Genomic DNA, 21,778 nt, shown 5'->3' on the forward strand with positions numbered 1-21,778 from the left:
CCGCCGCCACCTGCGGAGACGGGCGCCCCGCCCACACCCTGACGTCACCGGGCTCTGGGCCGCGCCGGGTCGGGCTCCGGGGATTGGCCAGGGCTCGTGACGTCACGATCCTGGGGCGGCCCGGGGCTGGCGGGGCCCCCGGGTGCTTGGGTTCCTTTCAAGAAGGGCGGCGGGGGTGGGGGCGGGGCGGAGGCGGAGCGGGCGGTGTAAACAGACCCGGGAGCCGCGAGCCCCGGAGGAGGCGCGGGCGGCGCCGCCATGGACTTCCAGAAGCTGGCAGATGTCGCGGAGAAGTGGTGTTCCTGCACGCCCTTCGAGCTCATCGCCGCCGAGGAGACCGAGCGCAGGATGGACTTCTATGCCGACCCGGGCGTATCCTTCTACGTGCTGTGTCCCGACAACGGCTGCGGCGACAGTTTTGTGAGTACCTGGGGAAGGCGAGCTGCGCTGCACCCGAGCTCCTCCAGGGAGGCTGGGTGGGGCGGAGTGGCAGCGGCTGGGCACCCGGGGCCGCCGAGCCGAGGTGTGGCGACCTCCCGCGGACCACGCCATGCTCGACGCGTGGCTCAAATCATCCCCAGGGAGTCCCTGTACGGCATCCTCCGGGTGGGGCGCACAGCCCCTGAGTCTACATCCAAGGTCCGGTCCGGGGGAGGTGTCCTTCCCCCTCGGGGTCTCAGACACAACTCTGCAGCTGCCCCTCCCATCAGGGCCCCCGCCCCAAGCTGCGAGTCCCTCGGAAGGACACAAAGCCTCTGTCTACACCCGCAATGCTAGATCTTTTGGACCCTATTTGCGGAATTACTCCCTGGAGCTTGAAAATGCACGCGCGTGCATACACTCGCGCGCGCTCGTGAGGTGGGGGGCACGCCTATCCCTGGTCCCACGTTTCCCTAGCTCCTTAATGAGCTGCCACCAAGTGTGTGTGCCCTGTGCAGGTTCTGGGCAGCCATGAGGCTGCTGTGGCCCCACCGAGGCCTTTCCGCTTTTCCAGAGGAAGAACCCACACCCCGGCCCAGAGGGACCAGGACCGTGCCTTCGGCCCGTATCCCGCCCACTAGGGATCCTGGCGCTGACAGTTTAGGAAGGGGATGCAGAGAGCACGAGGTTGTGATGGGAGGCGTGGGGGCAGGGCAGGGATGGCGCGCCATGGAGTGTTTGTAAGCACTATAAATAATAGTCCCCAAATGTAAGATGGAGGCAGCTGGGAATGAGGGTTATCGTGTGGTCGCTGGCCTGAGGCTGGAGCAGGCGCTGCTGCTGCCTCTGCGGAGGGAGATGGGGCGGTGCATCGACTGGCTTGGCTCATCAGGTGGAGTGACAAAGCTGGGCATGGACCCCGGGCTCCGCGCACCCGGCCTATCCACGGGCAGTTCAGCCTAGGATCCCTGAGAACCTATCTCAAAAATAAATATCTCACCTGTAGAACAGTTCACAGGGAAGCCAGCGAGACCTTTCTCAAACCCGGACAGGACAAGTGTAGGCTGATGCGTACCTGGCCAATATGCTCCTGGCTTTGGGTGGCAGCTAGATTTGAGTTCTGTCCACTTGTCTTTTCTTGAGTTGCCTAGCCACAAAATTATTTTCCTGATACCAGTTCTCTGGCAATTGTTTAGGTCCATCTAGCAGTCTGATGCACGGCATGTGTCCCGCAAACGTCCAGTTCAGAAACCTGGTGTTCCCCACGCACTTTGTTAAAAACCCTTACCGGGAACTAAGGATGTAGATCGGTTAGTAGAGCTCCTGTGTAGCACGTGTAAAGCCCTGGGTTGGCGCCTCAGTACTGCCAAAGTGGAGGTGGGGTGCCTGTGGGGTGTAATCCCTACACTTAGAAGGTGGAAGCAGAGGGTCAAAATTCAAGGTCTTCCTGGGCTACCTAGTGAGTTCCAAGTCAGCCTAGGATCCTGAGACCCTATTTCAAAAATAATACCTCACCACAGAACCGTTTTCACAGGGGAGACAGATAAGTTATTGATTCATGTAAACGCACATCAGCTGTTTTTAGCATAAGCAAAGTGTTGGCTGACCATGTGAAGGAGGGGATAAGGTAGAGAGAAGACCATTCTTTGGACACACTAGTACTTTCTCAAAGTTTCTGGAGACCAACCACAGGTGTTTTCTTAGCCAAAGTGCTCCTCAAATCTGTACTAGATTGGGTGTGCTAAGTGCTTGCCTCTTGGGTCTTGTCATTTTTTCTAGGAAAATCTGTTAAGCATTTGAAGAAATTTGAGTTAAGTGTATCTCTGCTATTTGAAGATTTTGGTAACCGTAAGAATGTTACATGGCATCTCTCAGTTTACAAAGTTTTAGATCATGGAAAAACTTACAAACATTAATGAGGGCTTGGTCTTTCCTGGGTCAGGGCTAAATCCAACATACAAATGGTATCATCCCCATAAGGATGTTTAGCTAGCTCAGAAGTTATGTAGCATTCCTGAGTCTGCTCAGACATCCAAGCTCCCACTTCTGTCTGTGTGCTTGGAGACATCATTGAACTCCTCTCTGCCAGCTTAAGCAGCTGTGACCTCCTATTACCTGCCTTAAAGTGTTGAGCAACCTGTTGTCAGTGCCTGGCAGGGCTGCTGGAGAGCACATCTAGCTTGTGCTCGGCGCTCATATCTGGGAGCCTGTGTTGCTGTAATCACTGTAAACGTTCCTGCCATCTATATGATAGATCCTAGCCCCAGTTCTAAAAACCTAGCTTTCTCTTGCCCTCTTCCTGGGTCCAGATCATCAGAGTTGTGCCAGCGTTGTGGGCAAAGCGTGTGCGGTTCCCTCCTGTTTCCCTCCATGACTGTGAAAGCATGTGGACCTGAGTTCAGATCCCCAGTGCCCATGTAAAACCTTATAACCCCTTGCCGGGCGGTGGTGGCGCACACCTTTAATCCCAGCACTCGGGAGGCAGAGCCAGGTGGATCTCTGTGAGTTCCAGGCCAGCCTGGTCTACAGAGAGAGATCCAGGACAGGCACCAAAACTACTCAGAGAAACCCTATCTCAAACAAAACAAAACAAAAAACCAATTTATAACTCCAGCAGCTGGGGGCAGGATCCTCAGGTCTCTCTGGTCCTCAGGCAGGAAATGCTTGTGTTGTAGGAACCTAGAAATGCCAGGAGACAGGTCACATCCAGGCTTGAGACTACCCCCCCACCCCCCCCCCCCCCACCGCCCCTGCTGCCACCTTACCACCAGCGTCTCTCTCAAGGATCTGAAATATGGTCTGGAGCTGGGCATGGTGGTTAAGCCCAGCACTCAGAAGGTGGCCAACAAAAACAATAGTCATATTATTAAAGAAACAGTGCTCACGGAGGGACTCTGATCAGCTCTTATATACATGTTTCCATAGCTCTCGTTGGTCAGCATGTCTTTGTGGTGTATTGAAATGGGATTGCATTGTGGTTTTGTGATGGTGTGAAGGAGAAAAGGCTTCTCTTTGCCTGCTACTCTCGTTTTCCCCATCCACAGGGTGGGATACTCCTCCTGTAAGCCACTATTACTGTGAGCACTGTATGAAGAGTCATGTGCACAGTGGCATTGCCTTATTGATAGAGGTAATTTCAAGGAAGAACAATCGTGGTATTCAGCTAATCTTGAAGAGGGTAAAATTGGGGTGTTATGGTCCAAATAATGGGGAACAAGCAGTTAACTGATTATCTGCTAAATGATAGACATTTCGCAGGCAGACGCTTGTGATCTTCAGACCCCTCTCTGGGTATAACTGTTGTCTGTGATTTACACGTGCCTGAGCCAAAGCTCCCTTAAGCAGCTTGCACAGAGGCAGTTGAGGGTATGCATGCAGATTTCCTGTGGGGTGCCCTTTGCCCTCTGCTGCCCATGTAGTCACAAGGAAGTTACTTAACCTTTTGAGCCTCAGATTCCTCCTGGACAGAATGCTCCACACAGTGAGCAGGCTGCCTTGGTTATGGCTAACCATGCTCTGCCCTCCGGGTGTGCAAGTATGTTGGGTGCCACAAGGTGGCTTGTGGTTTTGGTGTTCTGTCTGCTCTGCAGACAGACATCAGTTTTAGATTAAGAGACACCAATTACAATTGGAGCAAGAAGTAAGTTCCAGGACAGCTAAGGCTGTTCCACAGAGAAACCCTGTCTCACAAAAAACAAAAACCCACCCCCGCACCCCCCAAAAAGAGCAAGAATAGCAGACACTCAGCGCTTCAGCTCGGATGGTCCATGGGGAAGTTGGTTTTAGGACCGTCTTTAGATGCCAAAATCTGAGGCTGCTCGGAGTGGTTGTGTGAAATGACATATTTACACACACCCTACACACATTCTCCTGTATGCCTTAACTGTCTTAGATGACTTAGTACAGTGGGAATGTGAAGTAAGTACACATCGTTCTACATTGTCCAGGAATAATGTCATACAAACGTTGCGTGCTCAGTACGGACGCTGCTTTTCTCTTCAGATAATTCCCATCCTAGTTAGGTCACAACCCTGGCTCCGAACCTGCGACTATAGGAGACCAGTTATATGGCACACCCCCTTCCTGTTGAGGGGTGACATGCTTGTGTTGTCTTAGCTGGGTGAGCTCAGGCCTGCTGTAACAGAAGGAAGAGCCACAGAAGGCCTGTAATCACACAGTATTCACATGGGGCATTTGCTGTGGGAGAGGCAGACTGCCCGGGGTGTGGCCAGCAGAGGCTGCTTCAATGCAGCTCATGGCTCTGGTCAGTACTGGAACTGCTTGAGTTCTCCAGGAAAAGTTTTGAAATGTAGCCCACCTCCAATCAGAAACTCTGGGAGGCCGGCCTGGAAATCTGCATTGTAACAAGCTTCCAGGTGACTGCTGAAGCTGGAGAGCCCTGCTCCGTGTCACTTCCGGCCTCCTTGGCATCTCCTGCCATTACGGGAGGCCTGCAGCCCACTGTCCCCAAGGGCTCCAACCACCGTCTGTACCCAGGGCAGCTAGTATTCTTCAGTCCGACACTCCCAGCTAAGCTATTTCTGTGGCCGCAGCCAGCTTCTCCAGTTCCTGCTGCAGTTTTTCCCTGGCTGATGTGGTGTTTGGTTATATGTGCTTGGAGCATTTTCCCAGCGGCATTTACAGCGGTTGTACCTCATGGTCCAGGACTCGGGGTTTCAGCCACCCACCCATTTGTCTTCGTGACCCTTGCAGGCTCTGCCCTCTCACCTGGCTGCTTAAATCTCTTATCACCTCTGGTTTTGTATTTCTTTCCTTTTTTTTATTTTCCTTTCGTCCACTCTCCACACACACACTTCAGACTTACCTCTCGGGTCACCTTGTCTTGTGTTCTAACGCTGCTAGATACCTTTAGTTTTGAAAAGAAGTAGTTTGAATAAAATCAAATACTGTTTATTTTTAAATACAGTAGCTATAAGACGATTAGCAGTTATTAAATGGTGTTGTTTTTTTTTTTTCAGTTGTCATAGCCTCACTTAGACCCCAGCTGTGTCTACACGGCTCTTAGGCATCCTGCGGTGAGAAAGAAGGCAATGAGATATGCTCATGGGATGGCAAATCCAACTCCCTAGGGAGATGCCCTGCTCATGTGCATGAATAGAAGCAGCCAGGTGGTACTACTTGGGCCCCTTGGAACCCTTCTCTCACTAGGTCTTGTCTCCTGCCTAGCCTTTGTGCCTCCTCCAGGCCACCAAACACCTTCCCTTTTCCCCGGCCTCAGCGCTGTCTCATCAGTTGATACCCTCAAGACAGACCCTTGGTACCTGTGGGGTACCCTGTGTTCCTGGCTAGTTGGCTCTGCAGAAGTAGAGCTTCTTCATCCAGACCTCACCAGTCCGTTTCTCTAGTGCATCTAGATCTTTGACCACTATGGGAAAAGCTTGCTTTAGTCTTAAAGACGTGATAAGATGGATTTCCTCACATAAAGAAACGTTCCCCAGCCTCAGGCACAGCAGCAAACCCTAAATGCAGGCTGCTGTCCACATGTGCTAGGTTGATCAGGGATGCTTGGGTAGGACGCCCACCTAATGTGCCATGAGGGATGGCCTAGCTTCCCAGTGACTCAGTACTGACTGCAAATTCTCCTAAGTTTGTTACGTTCTGAAGAAACTTACCAGCACCCCCATTCCTGGGGCGATCTGCAGAGGGAACACCTTGTTCCAAGTTCATGATTACAAGCTATGGTTAATTAATTCTTCAGCTGTAGCTGAAGGCAAAGTAAAAGAATGTGAAGGCCCAGGCTCTGATTTCTCCTCCCTCCTCTTTTCAAATGAGCTTCATGCACCTGCTGGAGCTGGTGAGCCGGGGTAATGTCTGTCTGCCTCCCTGCTGTCTGGTGACTTGTAAGCAGATGGCAGACAGAACAGGTGGGACTCGGGCCACAAAGCTTGGGAGAGTTCTCTGGATTTGGCATTTCCTGATCCCTTGCCACGCAAGCCAAGGAAGAGCGAGTGGGTGGGTTTCACTCTGTAATGGAGGCCGACTTTGAGTGCACGGTTCTTTACAACTCTGGGGTAATGATTTCTGTTCTTTGTTTCCTCCTTGCCCTCCTGGGGCCGCAGCACGTGTGGAGCGAGAACGAGGACTGCCTGCCCTTCTTGCAGCTAGCACAGGATTACATCTCTTCCTGCGGCAAGAAGACGCTCCATGAAGTCTTGGAAAAAGTCTTCAAGTCCTTCAGACCTGTAGGTGCTGCACGGCTTCCGAAGCCGCCCTGGACCCCTCTGTAACGGCACCTTGAGAGCAGGGATGGTCGGGAAAGGGGGCAAACCCAGGTTGACTATTTTTCCCTTGTCTGCCTTTGGCCCTGCAGTATAAAGATGGCAGCCAGTGTCGGGAGGCCGAAGGTGGGATGTGACGTGGCTGTTGGGTGCAGGAATGGTGGCTCTTTCTAGCATCACTTGAATTAAGATGTACTGACGGGGTGGAAGCAGACAGAGCCCTTACGAGACAATAGAGTAGTCCATTTCGCACCCAGGAGACCTGGAAATCCACCTGGAAGCGGTATCGTTTTTTTGCTTGTTTTTTGTTTTGTTGTTTTGTCTTTTCACAGCGGTGCTAGTGTCAGGGACGTAGCCGGAAATCCAGATAAAGCTTGTCCGTGTTTGTGCCTGTGGAGAAGGGTGGCATTGGATACTGATTCTTGTCCAGTTCTCAAAAACATTTGCATATCGCTTGCCTCCCCTCTTGGGATTTTGGACTCTATAGTTTCTGTGGCAAGCTGATGGTCTGCTTTCATGATCGCTGATGACATGTGACGTGAATACTCTCCCCTAGCTTGGTGATTCCTTCCTTCCCTCTGTCTTCCAGAGTCATCCCTAGCATCACGACACACCTCACCCTAGTTGGCTTCCTTGCTAACTGTGAATATATTCCATACATTCAGTGCTGTGCTGTGGAATTTCTGTTTCTACTTCTCTGCTGAGCATTTCAAGCTGGTTTTATAGTCCAGGGAGGTCAGTTGCACAACCACCTTTCCGACATCTCAAGGTTAGTCAGTGTTTGGAGTCTTTCCTGCCTCCAGGCTGGCACTTCTGGTATCCAGCGGTTGTGGGTGGCATTGTCTAAAGTCAGGTTCATGGACAGGAATAGATTGAGGCCCAAGATGACAGTACCTTCCAGAGAGGACTTTTGTTGGCCCTGCCGGGACTTGAGAGCCCTGTCACCCTGAGGTGGCCTTCAGTCCTCGATTTGTAGTTCCCAGACACTCGAGGTGATGAAAGGGCAGGTTTCAGATCTTTTCTCTTTGTATCTCAGCTTTGTTCCAGGAGTGTGGGCCTTTGGGGGGCCTCCAGGGTAATGTGGGGACCCTGTTGCAGTCTCTTCCCATAGAGGGCCCTAGGCTTTGACTCCCTTCTTCATAGTTCTTAGAACAGTCTAAAACTACAATATACTTTCTTGCTTTCCCAGTTAGATTAAACCAACCTCTCTGGCTTCCAAGGCCTCATCATACTTAAGATGCAATTCCCATGCTCAGTGTGAAATGCTTGAAAATGTCTTAGCTGTTCTCAATGGAAGGGATGGTCCTAATCGTTCAGTCCACCATTATGAGAAAGGACATTTCAGTGGCTTTGTCACATTCTCTTATTTCAGCCATTCATCTGGCCTTCCATTCTTTTGCTTGCTAATTTTCTAAGCCACTATGCCTTTAAAGCACCAGTGTGCCCCCTCTCGGTCTGCTGTCAGCGTGTGGTGAATGCCCACCAAGCCGTGCGAACCCTTTCCTGCTCTGGTCCTAGCATGGGAGTCAGGAGGTGAACATCAGAGATCAAAAAGAGCTTGTGTTCTCCTTGGAGAAGATAAGGTAAGCAAGTATAGCTCAGTGTGTCCGCAGCAGGTACCAAGAAGGCGGGAAATAACTCAGGGATGGGGGTAAGAAGTGCTATCCTGAAGGTGTTGGAAGAGATCTAGGAGTCTTCAGTGAGAAGGGGATTTTGGAGTCAGCAATGATCATGAGGAGAGTCAATGGGGGTGGGGTGGGGCGGGGTCCAGGCGCAAAGACTAACAGGTCTGAAAGCCTAAGGTATAGGAGGTGTCTATGTAGCTATAGGGTTTGGAGTTGGGGATCTGGGCACAGTGAGAGGGGAGTCCAGGAGGACATCAGGTCTCATAGCTGTGGAAGGACTTGGCTTTACGGGTCATGGAGAGCCTGAAGAGATTAGAGCAGGAAGGCCATGATGATGTCCTATTTTAGGAGGTCCCCTCTTGCAGACTAAAATGCTCAGATTGGCTGTCAGCAGCAAGAACCAGTCAGTGTCATCTTCGAGGCAGACGTGAGGCCAGCTCAAAAATAGCAAAAGTGGAACAAGGTCCTTGGATGCCTGTGTCTGTGGAAAGTAGACCCAGCAGCCTCGCTGTTGGCTTGAAGTAGAGTGTGAGAAAACGAAGAGAGAGATGGAACCTGAGTCTCTGGGCAGTGTGGTGAAGGAACTTCACAGTTGGTAGACTGAGGCTGGGAGGGCTGCAGGAGAGAACACATGGGCCTGGTGCTGTTAGGATACAGTTAGTCAGTGGGGGACCCTGTGCCCCTCATCCCCCCTGCCTTCACCTCTGTCTGGAGCTTTGGCTTGGAAAGAAGACAGGGGCAGGGTCTGGCTGCTGCTGTCCTAGTTGAAAGGGCCTGTTGGAGAAGAGCTTATCCAGTTAGGATTGTGAGCCAGGAAGCCAGTGCTGTGTTCCCCCGCCTGTCAGTAATTGCATGGCGGCATCACATGTTCACCTGTGCCTTAAGCTAGCTGCATTCTGGGTGTGCAGATGTGGGACATTAAAAGGTCAGTGTGCCCCCCTTCCAGCCATGATTGTTTTCACAAGGTCATGTGCTGCTGCCCTGTGCGGTCTCTCCACCGAGATAAGGTCTTATCTCTCTGTAGCCTTCCGCTGCCTCGAGGAACCCCAGTCAGCCCCTGTTTGCTTGACCTTGCAAAAGCTGGGCACATGGCAGCCATGGCCTGAGGAGCAGTGTCACCCCAAGGCCGTACCACCTGGAGCTGTGTCTGTGGACTGTGCTCCTTCCCTTTCAGCTGCACTTCCGACACTAAAATAATACCACAGAGCCTCACTCCACACACACTGAAATCTGATTGGATCTCTGAAAAAAAAAGTTGCTCTCCCCCACCTCCCCTTCAGTCATCCTACTCCTTTTTCCCACAAAAAGTGCTAGTCATCTGTAGCCAGAGTCCTATAAAGGACGGCGTAGCATTTGCCATCTGGACACTGATTAGGAGGAGCAGTGGCCACAGAAGAGGGGAAGCCGGGGTCAAGGCAGAGCCTGTATCGGATCAGGTGTCCTGTGAGATGCTATGCAGAGTGAGCCGAGATGTCCACCCACCGTCCGCTCCTTCCACTCTGTGGGTTCTTTGGGGAAGCTATTTCTGGGAGGTTGTTTGTGAACATGTACGTCAAGCTGCTTGTGTAGGCTCCTTAGGTTCAGAGCTCAGTTCTGGCCCTTGCTGGCTGAGGGCCTTGGACAGTTTAGCCTCTGTCTCTCGGGTTCTCCATTTGTAGGTGAGGAAACTAACACAGGTAGTTACCTCAGGGTTTCTAAGCTGTTTAATCTTCACAGCAATAGCAGGAGTGACCTCTGTGCCTAGCAGGCACCAAACAGATGCTAATGTTGGTGTGTACAGGGTGAAGACGTCTCACAAAACACTGGTGCAAAGAGTCAGTGGGGCCTAGATGTGGTGAATTAAAAGTTTTGGCAGTGAAAAAAATTTTTTTGCTAAGTGATTTCAACACATTTAACTGAGATATCTGGCTGAATAAGGGACTTTTCAAAGGTAATGGAGGGGTCAAGAAAAAGATTGTCAACATTGGCTTTTGCAAAGTAATGAGCTCACTGGAGACCAAATCCATACATGGGAGGTGACAGGCTATAAAGAATAAATAAATGTCCACTCCAAGGCATGTACTGAAGAGCTTCCGGATTGTGGGTGATTTTTATTTTCTTCTTTTCTCTGTTCTCTAAGATTTCTATCATAGTCACATAATCAGAAAATATAGACTTTAAAAGGCTAGATTGTTTACATGTGTCAGAAATGCCAGAAGTTAGGGAGGGGCTCCCTGAGGATCAGAGTACCAAACAGTGCCTCCCTGCAGAGCTTCCACTATACACAGGAGCAGGAGGAGAGCTGACCCAGGCAGGGCCCGCCTTGGCTGCCTGGCTCTGAGTCCTAGGATAGTCCCCAGGATAGATTCCCCATCCCTTGCTCCGTGGCTTCGGGCAGTTTTCTTAACCTTTGTGTTCCCATCTTCAAAACAGGGCCAGCTACCCTTTCCCTGTCCTGTGGACCCATGGGCAATGTTTAAAACAGACCATGAACACAGGACTGTCAAAGTCCAGCTGCCCTGGCCTAGGGGTGTGGTCACTGGATGCAACTGTCCATTTTTTCACCTAGCATGACCACCATTTCTCTCCACTGGACGAGCCTCCGGCCTCATGAAGGAGGATCTCAGGCCTGATTCTTACCTCCTCACGGCTAGCATGTCAGATGAATGCAGATGACGTTGGCACTCGCTGTTACCACCCGAGACTAGCACTGCTCTGGTAATGACTTCAGAGACCGCTGGTAAATGTGGACAGACATTTTCCTCACTTAAGTGACTGTCGGGTGGCTGTTGCTGGCCATCGCATTATAAACCTAGATAATGGGCCAGTGATATCAGTCCTCGTTGCTGGTGACCTTGCCACTCAGTTTTGCCCATTTTCATCCCTTATTTGATGATGAACGTCAGACTGGGTTGCTGGTGAGCAAGCAGAGCAGGAGAGAAGAGGTGGTCCAGTACCAGATTCCCCCCAAGTTACATGAGCATGAGGATGGCCCCCCTCTCTGCTGCGTGCAGCCCCGGTCCTGTAGCTGTGCCTGTGGCAGTCTTGAATGCTCGTTTGGCTAATGTTGCTGTGATGGCCCAGCCTGGCATTAGCTCCTGTGGTTCCCATGACTCCTTCCTCTGAGTGGCCCAGTCTTCTTGCTGAGGATGCTGTGTTACACTTTTTCTTTTCTCAAGAAGGGAATCTACTGGAAGAACACTCCCTTGAGTGGACACTGGCCTGAGGGAGACTAGTGCTTTTGGGTTGCATCCAGTGGCCCAGGAACGGGGAGCCAGGGATGTCTCCACACAAGAACATCTTTTATGGCCCAGAACAGTGCCATTTCTGCTTCTGCTCCTACCATCTGGTCAGGAGCCTTGAAGAAATGAAAGAACACACTGGTGCTGAGCTTGCCCAAATGGGACAGAGAGGCCAAGAAAAATATTGCCCATGTGGATTTGCATGAATGACAATAAATATTAGAAATTTAACTTTTCCATACCTTTTGGTTTGGTTTGGTTTGGTTTTTGGTTTCTTTTTTTGCTTTTGCTCATGTTATGGACCTTCAAACCTTGTCATTTTTTTAGCCAGGCAGTGGTGACACACACTTTTAATCCCAGTGTTCAGGAGGTAGAGGCAGGCAGATCTCTGAGTTTGAGGCCAGCCTGGTCTATAGAGTGAATTCCAAGACAGCCAGGGCTATACAGAGAAACCCTGTCTCGAAAAACCAAAAACAAACCAAAACAAACCAAAACAAAAACCCTTGTGAGATTTAGGAAGGAGAGCGCCCCTGTAACAGCGCATGGGCCACTCTTGCCCATTTGACTCCTTCTTGCCTCTCCCTCTCCGTTCTAATATGGAGAAGACTGCAACTCAATATGAGCTTTAAGACAAACAGTTTCAAACCCCCCAAATGCTTTAGCCAGTCTTCTGTCCATAGTCGGGCTTCTGGACCCCCCCCCTTAGAGCAAGTTAGAAATGCAGGGCTCCCCCAGGCCCACTGAGCCGGGATCCGCATTGTAGGTAGTGTTCTTGGTGATTCAGACACAGTTAAGTGTGAGAAGTGCTGCTTCTCCCTTGGAAGAAGTGTGCAGGCATGCCTGAAGCCCCAAGGACATGCTATGTACATGGAAGGCGTCGAAGGTCCAGGGTGCTCTAGAGGCCACGTCTGCCTTCTCACCCAGCGTAAAGATGCCAGCCCAGAGTGCCAGCCACAGCCTCAAGTGATTTGCACCTTTATCCACAGGACCTGAAATTAGTCCCACGGGGGACCAGGGCCTAAAGAACTTTAATTCTCAAGTGTTGGCACCTCTTCCTTTCCAGTAGAGGCCAGTATGGCCTGGTAGACCTAGCTATCTGTGTGATTGTGGACTGTTCCAAGGGAGTTTTGTGGTCAGCAAGGCCTGGGAATGCCAGTGAGTTTTCCTGTTCACAATGAACAGAAACTTGAATCCCAGGCTGCTGAAAAAAAAAAAAGAAGAAAGAAAGAAAGAAAGAAAGAAAGAAAGAAAGAAAGAAAGAAAGAAAGAAAGAAAGAAAAAATCAGCGAACTAGGATTGCACAGTTGTAACTATCAGGAATCATTTAGACATACCAGGCCTGTCAGCTGGGTTTTTGCCGTTTGTATTTTCTCATAAGAACATGCGGGTAGGTGGTACACGCCTTTAATCCCAGCACTCGGGAGGCAGAGCCAGGCGGATCTCTGTGAGTTCGAGGCCAGCCTGGTCTACAGAGCAAGATCCAGGACAGGCACCAAAACTACATAGAGAAACGCTGTCTCGGAAAAACAAAACATTCAGGTACAGTCACACAATAAGGGCCCCAGCTCTTTACCAGCTGTTTGTCATCCCACCTCTGATTTAGATCCTCCACCACCCATGGCATGTGACAGTGGTGCTGGACTGTTCCACACCTGTATGATGCTTCTGGATCTCATTCTGGTTGTTTGCCATGCTGCATATACTTCCAGGTTGTCATAATGTTAACATTAATTGCATATATTTCCTACTGGGATACATTTTGGAAACATGTATTGCCCAGTAGAAAAATGGAAACTTCTGAGTGCCAGGCACAGCATTGACAGGCATCTCTCCCCAGGAGTCAGCCTGGTGGGTAGGTGTGGGAAGACTGCAGGCCAGCCACCAGAGTTTGAGTCCTGGCTCTGCCGTCTCCTAGGTGACTCTGGATAGTCTGGCAGCATCTCCTGGTCTTGAGAACCACATGTAAAGCTGCTTGAGATAGCACTAGGCACACACAGTTTTCCTTCAGTCTCAAGTGTGGCGAACTTATTTGTCTCCCTGGAGTGCTAAGTGCAAGTCCGAGGATGGAATCCAGAGTCTAGCAGAGAGTTCTCCTTTCTTCCTGCTTCCCAGAGTGCTCGTTCACAGCAAGGACCTCCCAGAGCCAGCATGGCAGGAAAAAGGCAGAAGGAGACTACTTGGGCAGCGGGAACTCCCTTCACAGCCCAACAAGATGCTTGTCTGGAAGGCTGGACAGTGGGCAGACTGTAGCCATTTGCTTTTGCCTCTGAGCTTGAGTTTCTCTGAGTTCCAGCCAATATCCAGAGAAGGGTACGTGCCCAAGGTCAAAGGTTACCAGACTGCAGGTCAAGTGCCATCTTCCAGCCTCACGGTGTGTTTGTAGAATCTGTACCAAGGAACCTTAGACGTCCAGAGCCACTATGAATGGCCTCTTCTCTTCCCCACTCTGGAACTGCAAGGGCTGATGAGTTCCACATAAGCAGGAGGATGCTTCCTGCCCCAGGGAAGACTTCCCTTGGGGCTGGTTCTCTAAAGTAAGAACCATGTGCTTTGACGTCATGTGAAAGGGTGAGGTAGGGAGGTGAGCAGAGGGAGGAGTATGGTTTATGCCAATTAGCCTGCTGGATATACTTCAGCAAGGCGTGCCGAGTCCATGAGAGGATTCAGAGCTACCTCTAGCTTGAGTTGGAGTAAATAACCCAAGTGTCCTGTGAGGAAGAATCATTATAGATACATGTGTGTACAACTATGCGTCAGCTAGACCATTCTTAGCCAGGAGTGTCATGGCTAACTACGGTTTCCCACTGAGCCTCAGAATCCTCCAGAACCCAGCACTCCAAGTGGCCAGTTGCCGCATCCGATTCACGAAGGGGTGGGGGGCAGATGCATTGACTGTTTGGCAGTTGGTGGCCGCCTGCTCTTCAGTGCTCTGTGTCTCCTCTCCAGCTGTTGAGATGATGTTGAAGCTGCTGCTGCAGCGTTCCTCTCACTTAACACTTCCACTTTGCTGTGTCATCCGCAGCTCTTCAAACTGACCACCGGCCTAGCAACCGTCCGCTTTCACTGTGGCTAGCCGTCTTCTCTCTCTGGAGTGCCTTTATCTTGTCTTTCATTGAGTGTGAGGAGACAGTGGTGACACTAAGGAGTTTCTCTTTTCTTCCAAGGGCACATGAGATCCGTGTGCCAGGGGCTCTCCCTGCCCTTTCCTTCAAGTGAGCAGTCACTCTCTGAGACACGGGTAGCCATGAGCTCTACAGGGACAGCACGTTTTTGCAGTTGGCTGTGGCCATCTTGACTTGTGACCAGATGGTTTTGCCCTGCATACTCTCCTAGGGCTCTGAGACTGTGAGAGTTGTAGAGTAGAGGCATTGTCTTAGTTGGGACTTCTAGCTTCCTGTTCCCCTATTTGAGCCACAGGGAGAGTGGAGGAAGGATGGTGGGGTGATAGAGAAGCCATATGAGAAATGAGCAGGCCTACCCTTGATGTCTTAATGCACCTGAAGTTTAGGTCACTAGGGCCACTTAGTTAAGAGGCCTGAAGGTGACAAGTCTGAGGTCTCTGTGTGGAAAGTCTTTTGGCCACACTTCACCCAGTCATCACATACAAAAGCCCAGGAGCACTAAAGCCATGACTTTCTGCCAGCAATGAGTTTGGGTTCATATTGCTCATGGCTGATTAGTGCTGTTCAGTTTCTAATGAAAGACCAATGTTATCACGGGGCTGGAGAGATGACTCAGCGGTTAAGAGTGCTTTTTCTTCCAGAGGACCTGAGTTTGATTCCCAACACTCACATGGGGCAGCTTACAACTTCCTATAACGCTAGCTCCACAGGATCCAACACCTCCAATGGCCAGTGACAGCAGCACTCAATTGCACATAACCCAAACACATACATGCACACATGTGCATAATTGAAAATATTTATCTTGAATTTGTCATGCTTCCCTGATCATAGTCAGAGACTATTTGTGGAACATAGATGTAAAGGAAGCTGGGAAATAGTTTAGAGCATTTGTTGCTCTTTCAGGGGACCCAGGTTTGATTCCTAGAACTTACACGATGGGTCACAACCATCCTTAACTCCAGTTTCAGCGGGTTCGATGCCCTAGTCTGACTTCTGTGGGCACTGTGTGTACACCTAGTGCACATACATCCTGGCAAAACATTCATGTGCATAAAATAAATGTAAAAACATTTTTTAAAGATGAAATGGAAAAAAGTTGTCCACAATCCCACTTTTATAGAAACTTTATATCACACACACATGCTAAATGTTTACAAAAAGTAGAGAGGGCCAGTGAGGTGGCTTGGTGGGTGGCAGTATTCGCTGCCAGGTCTGAGGACCTGAGTTTTATATCTAGGCTTCACATGGTGGAAGGAGAGAACCAACTCTTGCAAATTGTTCTGTGACCACACACATGCTGTGACATTGGTACATGCATGCAAACACACAAGGTAAATACATGTAACAATTTAAAGAACACTCAATATTTGAATACGTTTAACCACAGTCTTTTTTCCTGTGCATCCATATGAATTTTAAGAGAATCTGCATCCTAATTAAAATGTAATTTTATCATTTTTCATGTTTATGTGCCTTTTATATCATGAAATAATTTTTAAATTCAATTTAAAGTATATGTAAGATTCTATCTTACTAACATGCCATAACATTTAACCCTTTGCAACTGAACATCCTAGTTGTCTTAACATCTTATCCATGTGCTACTCTAAATACGTAACCCCATGTGTTTGGGGAGAAGAAACAAAGCAGAGGATTGATTTGGGGACACTTTAAAGGGACACCAGCACTGCTCGTGGTGTGAGTCACCAACACACCAGCTACACACCGTACAGATGTGGTTTGTGGACCTGAGCTTTTTGACACTTGAAGAAGAGCTTCCCTGAGGTAGCCAGTGAAGCTGATAACCCATGAAGACTCAGTGTGTCTCCTGACGTTTGTAAATCTATGATGGGGAGTTGAGTTCAGGGATGGACTCGCATTGTTCAGCTTTGTTCTTCCACCTGAAGTCCGGGCAATGCTTACAGCTGTCGCTTCTCTTGTCCAATTCTTTCTCTGCAGCTGCTGGGGCTTCCAGATGCAGAAGACGATGCATTTGAAGAGTACAATGCAGATGTGGAGGAAGAGGAGCCAGAGGCGGACCACCCGCAAATGGGGGTCAGTCAGCAATAAACTCCTAGGTCACCTTCTGGAAGGGGAGTAAGCCCTGTGCTGCCAATGGGGTCCTGGGATCCTGGGGTAGCCTTTTGTATTAGATCTTCAAAACAGGACATCTGGCTCCTGACATCCAAGTGAAAATGAAATACCTTTTAAATGACCACACAATATCTGTGATGCGCTTCACTCAGAAGTGATCAGAATTTCTGCCCCGCTTTGGCGGGGTTTCTATGGAGATGTCTCGGTAGCCTTTGCCACTTTGAAGTTAGAGTCCATGTTGTGGCTGCCTGTTCCCTCTTGAGTTTATGTTGGAGAATTAACGTTTGCTGATTGGAATGTAGAGAACGCTGAATGTACTAAGGATGTTGTTTTGAGTCCTCACAGGTGACCTTGCTGAGGAAAAGCATGACAGAGGAGAAATGCAGCCTGTACTTTTTATGTACCTTTTAAGTGTCCGTAAGTGAAAGGTTTTGCTTAGAAAGCATGAGTTTTAATATCTAGTCGTGAACTGCACAAGGGCAAAGGCAGAGGGTAAGGGTGGCCGAGGCTCCTTGCAGAGGTCCGCCGTTGCTGAATTGGTTACCTGGGTATGTAGCAGCCAGCCGCTGGTTAGTGTAAATGTTTCATGGTTGTTCGATCGTTTCCAAACATGCTAATTCCAAAGCCACTTTTAAATTCTAATAGTGGAAAGTATAGATGGGGTAAAAGATATAAATTATTGATTCCTTGAAGCTGTTTATAAACCTGCATATAAAATGAAACCTTTACCGTCTCTCTTTACGATGAGATGGCAAAAGACAACCAGAATCCGAGTAAGTGCCCCTTAAGCCTTGAAGCCATAGAGTACATCTAATAGGAAAATAAACCAGGATAAAAAAAAAGTTAATATAATGAAATCCTTTACTTTCCTAATCTTTTATTCTTTCGAGAATGTCAAGAGAAGGCTCCCACTGAGTTAATTTATTTAAAATTATAATTAAATACTCTAGGGAACCTACATGCAGTGGAATTTTAAAGTGACATGAAAGTGAGAATCTTAATTAGGGAATTGCTTGGTTAAAAAAGGATGTTTTTAATGATCAGGACACACAAACAACTCCCAGAAGTAACTGCTGTCATCATTTAGCCAATAAATACTTACCAGGACATTCTCTAATGCCGTTGTGAGACCCTTCCGTGTCTTGGGTTCTCATAACAGCCCCCTTTACAGCACTTGATTCCTCCATACATCCAGTTTGGGAATGTTTCTCTCTCTCTCTCTCTCTCTCTCTCTCTCTCTCTCTCTCTCACACACACACACACACACACACACACACACACACACATATATGCTGGTTATGTCATCAGTATTTTAAATTAAAATAAAACCAAACCCACAGTAGCAGAAGCTTATGTATATGGCAGACATGTCGTCTGGGCATTTTCTGTTTAGCCCAGTGGTACCGTGAAGGGTCCCCCTGCTCCTTGGTGCACTGCAGAGTTCAGTTGCTGGGTGACGTCACATCGTGGTTTCCATCTGTGCTTTTGTACCTGTACCTGTGTTCTCGTCTTCTGGAGGAAACTTATTAATGGTTAGTTTCAAGCCGAGTGACTTCCCTTGAAGTAGCCCATTAGCGAAGTCAGACAGTGCTCCTTCCAGGGTGTGAGGTCCAGTCCTGCCCATGCTCTCCCCGCGCCCCCACCCACACTGGTCTGCTCACAGCCAGAAGACTTGAGCTCTCTATCTCGTAGATACGGTCCAGGGCAGGTAACTTCCATTTAAACATGATAGGCCACACAAATAAATGACTTTTGTAGGTCAAATGAAGATACCTAATCAGTTTGCTCCATTATGAGGTAACCTGGAATTTTATACACAGAGGCTTCAAATCTAAATTTACATGCGTTTGAACATTAATATAAGATGGATTTTTTAATCAAAAACGTATTTAAACTTTGACCAAATGTACTTGGTACTATCATATTAGTGTTCTCTATTTGTACAAGTTGAGCTAAGACCCCTCATGGTGCAGTGGGCTGCTGAACAGTGGTCAGGAAGAGAGAACATCCCTGGATGTGGCTGATGTCCACGACAAAACCCCCAGACATACATCAGCAAATTCACTATCCTTGCCAACCTCCTTCTCTCTGTTGTTGTGTGTGTATCCCTTCCGGTGCATACCTGTGTGCGCAAGCATGCACATACCCACTCCTGCCCAGGCCGTCGACGCTCACATCCCAGTTAGGGCTGAAGGCAAACAGCCTGTGGTTAGTTCTGGAAACAGCTCCACAGTGAGACAAGTATGACCCTTCCCAAGACGACAGAGACATTCCAGTGGCGGCCATGGTGTGAGAGAAGGGTCTTTGGGAGTTAGGAGAGACACTTGCTTCTAGTTTGGACTCATCCCTTGACTGCACGACATTGATACGTCATGTAACTTTCCTACAGAGCAGGGGACTTTGCTCTTCTAGCTTAAAACGCTGTCCTGATGCGGCTGCTGTAGGAAGTATGTGAGCAGAAGACCAACAGCCGAGGACAGTCAGGGCCATGGGAAGAAAATCATTTGGGATTTTGCCAAAGATGGTGTCCTTAAGATGTTGGCCATGCTACTACCTTAGAATATGGTGGCAGTGGGTGTCCAGATCCCTGGAGCTTGCTTGGCATGGGCTCCATCCCAGGCAACTGGTGAAATTCTGTTGCTTTGAGAAGTGGGTAACCAGAGGGCCCTGTAGGTGGTTTGCCTCCGCTGAGCCTGCTCTGCGGGTGGTGGGTAAAACTGCTCTTTGCCCACCCCCACCCCCCACCCACTGAAGGCTTTGGAGGTGGTTGGCAGTTAACCCCAGAGGGGAAACTGCCACAGAGAAGAGCTGGAAATGAGTGCGCACTTTGCTTATCTTGTCTCTCTGGAAAGAGAAAGCGACCGTGGAAACCTCGGTAGGTAGAGGGCGGAGACAGAGTGGAAATGAACGTATGGGGGAAGGAATGATGGCTTGCTGAGCTGTGCCATGACCAGCTGGGAAGTCTGAATTATGCCGTGACAACATTACAAAGCCTGACCCTAGCGCTGACTGACCCAGGGTGACATTTTTCTCCTGTCTGCCTGGTTACTTTACCCTGCCTGGTTGACAACACTGAGCAGGATTCAGGGATCCAAGGACAGAGCCAGGGAGGGTCGCGAAGCCCCATGCCGTGCCTGGCACCACTCGGGTTCCGGCACGCGGAATTTGCGACTCCTGGGCCCCACTGCAGCATGTAGTACATTTTGTGTTTCCGTGACCAGAGCACAAAACGTGCTCCATGATGAGACTGTCCTTGCACGCTGGCACCAGAACTGGTTTTGCAGTGTGCTTAAGTAAAACTGGAGCCCACTGGGCGTGACACCATTGCTCAGTACAGACAGAAACTGTTCTCTAGCACAATGCATGTCTCTGAATATTGTTTCAGTTTCTCAGAGCACAAAGAGTGTGTCCAGGGTGTTGTGATCCCAGAGCGGAATTTTTAGTTATTGCATGTTAAAACTCACCAGTGGGGAAACAGTTTAATCAAATAGTGAGAGGAATGTAGGAATGGACGGGGACTTAATGTGGGTTGGGAGGAGATGAACAGGGACCTTAAGAGAGTTAGGTCTTAGTCCATCTGGATTGTAAACAAAGCACATAGCCCACGCTTACCTCCCGGGGTAGAGGACAACTTGTTTTCTGGGCTGTCTCTCAAGAACTGCTTTTCTCCGAGACCGGATGTTTAGAGGGTGCTAGTGATGACTTTGTGACTTTCACAATGCCCCCTGCCCAGCCAAGGTCACAGCAGGTGTCCTGCACACCTGGTAGACTTCCTTCCCTTAAAAATAAAATCAGCCGCTAGCCAGGGAAGCACGCCTTCAAGAGTCCGGGCTCCAGAGCGGCTGTGGCAGCAGCTGGCAGATCACAAGCCATACCTGCCCTCTCCTGCACTGGTGCTTAGGATGTCAGCGAAACTCCAGAGGAGGCTCTTGTCCCTCGAATAAGCCTTGAGGGAGATGGCATGCATGGCTTGTTGCATCATCTCCAAATGTGCATACAAACGTTTTTTGCATTAGAAACTCCTCTTGCATCCGAACTCAGTGAGTTTCCTTGGTTTAACGGTAACTAGTATGACTTGAGAAGCCGAGATCGTTTAGGTTTCATATAGAGTAGGTGTAAAACTTGCCAGAACACTGGCAGCCCGTGATCTGTGGCAACAGCCGTGAGCATTTCATGTTAGAAACCCCATTCCCCACACTGCAACACTGAATAGTTCCAAGCAGCTTCAAGAGTGTACCAAACTACATAGGAATCAGCATTCAGTTTGCTTTGGACTGTGTTCAGGTTGTTCGGTATTAGGGAGAAAGCTGGCAGTGTGCTCTTCCTAAACCTTTCCCTGGGCTTTTCCTTTCGTTTTGGGGTCTTGATTCTGTTTTAGCAGGTATCTTCTGAACTGGCCAAACCAATGCTCTATACAAAGGCCAGCTTTCTAAAAGGCACTAAAACATTCAGTGCTGGGCAAGTCCAAGCCTAGCTACAATCCAGTGCTACTTTGTACAAGCAAGATGTCAGCCATCTCCAGAGAAGCAAATCAAAAGAAACAAAAGCAATGGGCTTTGTTGTTTGCTTTTGGGTTTTCGGGCCGAGAGTTTTTCCTGTGACATGTGTGTGCTTTCTTTGAGTTCATATTTCCTTTCAGAGAGCTCTCTTGTAAATGACAAACTGTGAAATGGATTGCCAAAAACTGTGTCCTTTCTTAGATGCTTCAGACAGAACTGTGTAAATTTTCCCTGCACCCTGTCCCATCTGCTCCTCTCCCTCCCTCCCGTGAGAGCAAGAACCACATCCAAGGATGTAATTACCATAAGCTTGCTATTAAAGAGCCTTTCAGCCCTGGTGGTATTTGCCTTTTTTTTTACTCTTTCCACAGATTTTAGCTACAGAATACTATATGTGATTTATAACTGGAAAGCCAGGACTGTAGATGTGGGAGGGGAGGGGGGCAGTTACATCGGAGATTGGTAATTGGTAATTAATGAGTTTGGGAATGTGCATCTAACTTACGCTTTGGCTAGTGATTAGCAGTTTTTCATCCCCCTTTGAACTAGTACTAG

General features: G+C 49.2%; 1 protein-coding gene across 1 annotated transcript; it reads left to right on the top strand.

Annotated features, from left to right (window-relative positions):
• Positions 1–210: 210 nt before the first annotated feature.
• Mturn (maturin, neural progenitor differentiation regulator homolog) lies at positions 211–21,563 on the top strand. Its single transcript, XM_059257874.1, has 3 exons — positions 211–420; positions 6,501–6,623; positions 16,590–21,563. The coding sequence occupies exons 1-3, from the start codon at positions 259–261 to the stop codon at positions 16,698–16,700; spliced, it is 396 nt and encodes a 131-aa protein (XP_059113857.1). The 5' UTR covers positions 211–258; the 3' UTR covers positions 16,701–21,563.
• The last annotated feature ends 215 nt before the right edge of the window (positions 21,564–21,778 follow it).

This window comes from Peromyscus eremicus, chromosome 3 (genome assembly GCF_949786415.1).
Source record: "Peromyscus eremicus chromosome 3, PerEre_H2_v1, whole genome shotgun sequence".
NCBI classification, from domain to species: Eukaryota; Metazoa; Chordata; class Mammalia; order Rodentia; family Cricetidae; genus Peromyscus; species Peromyscus eremicus.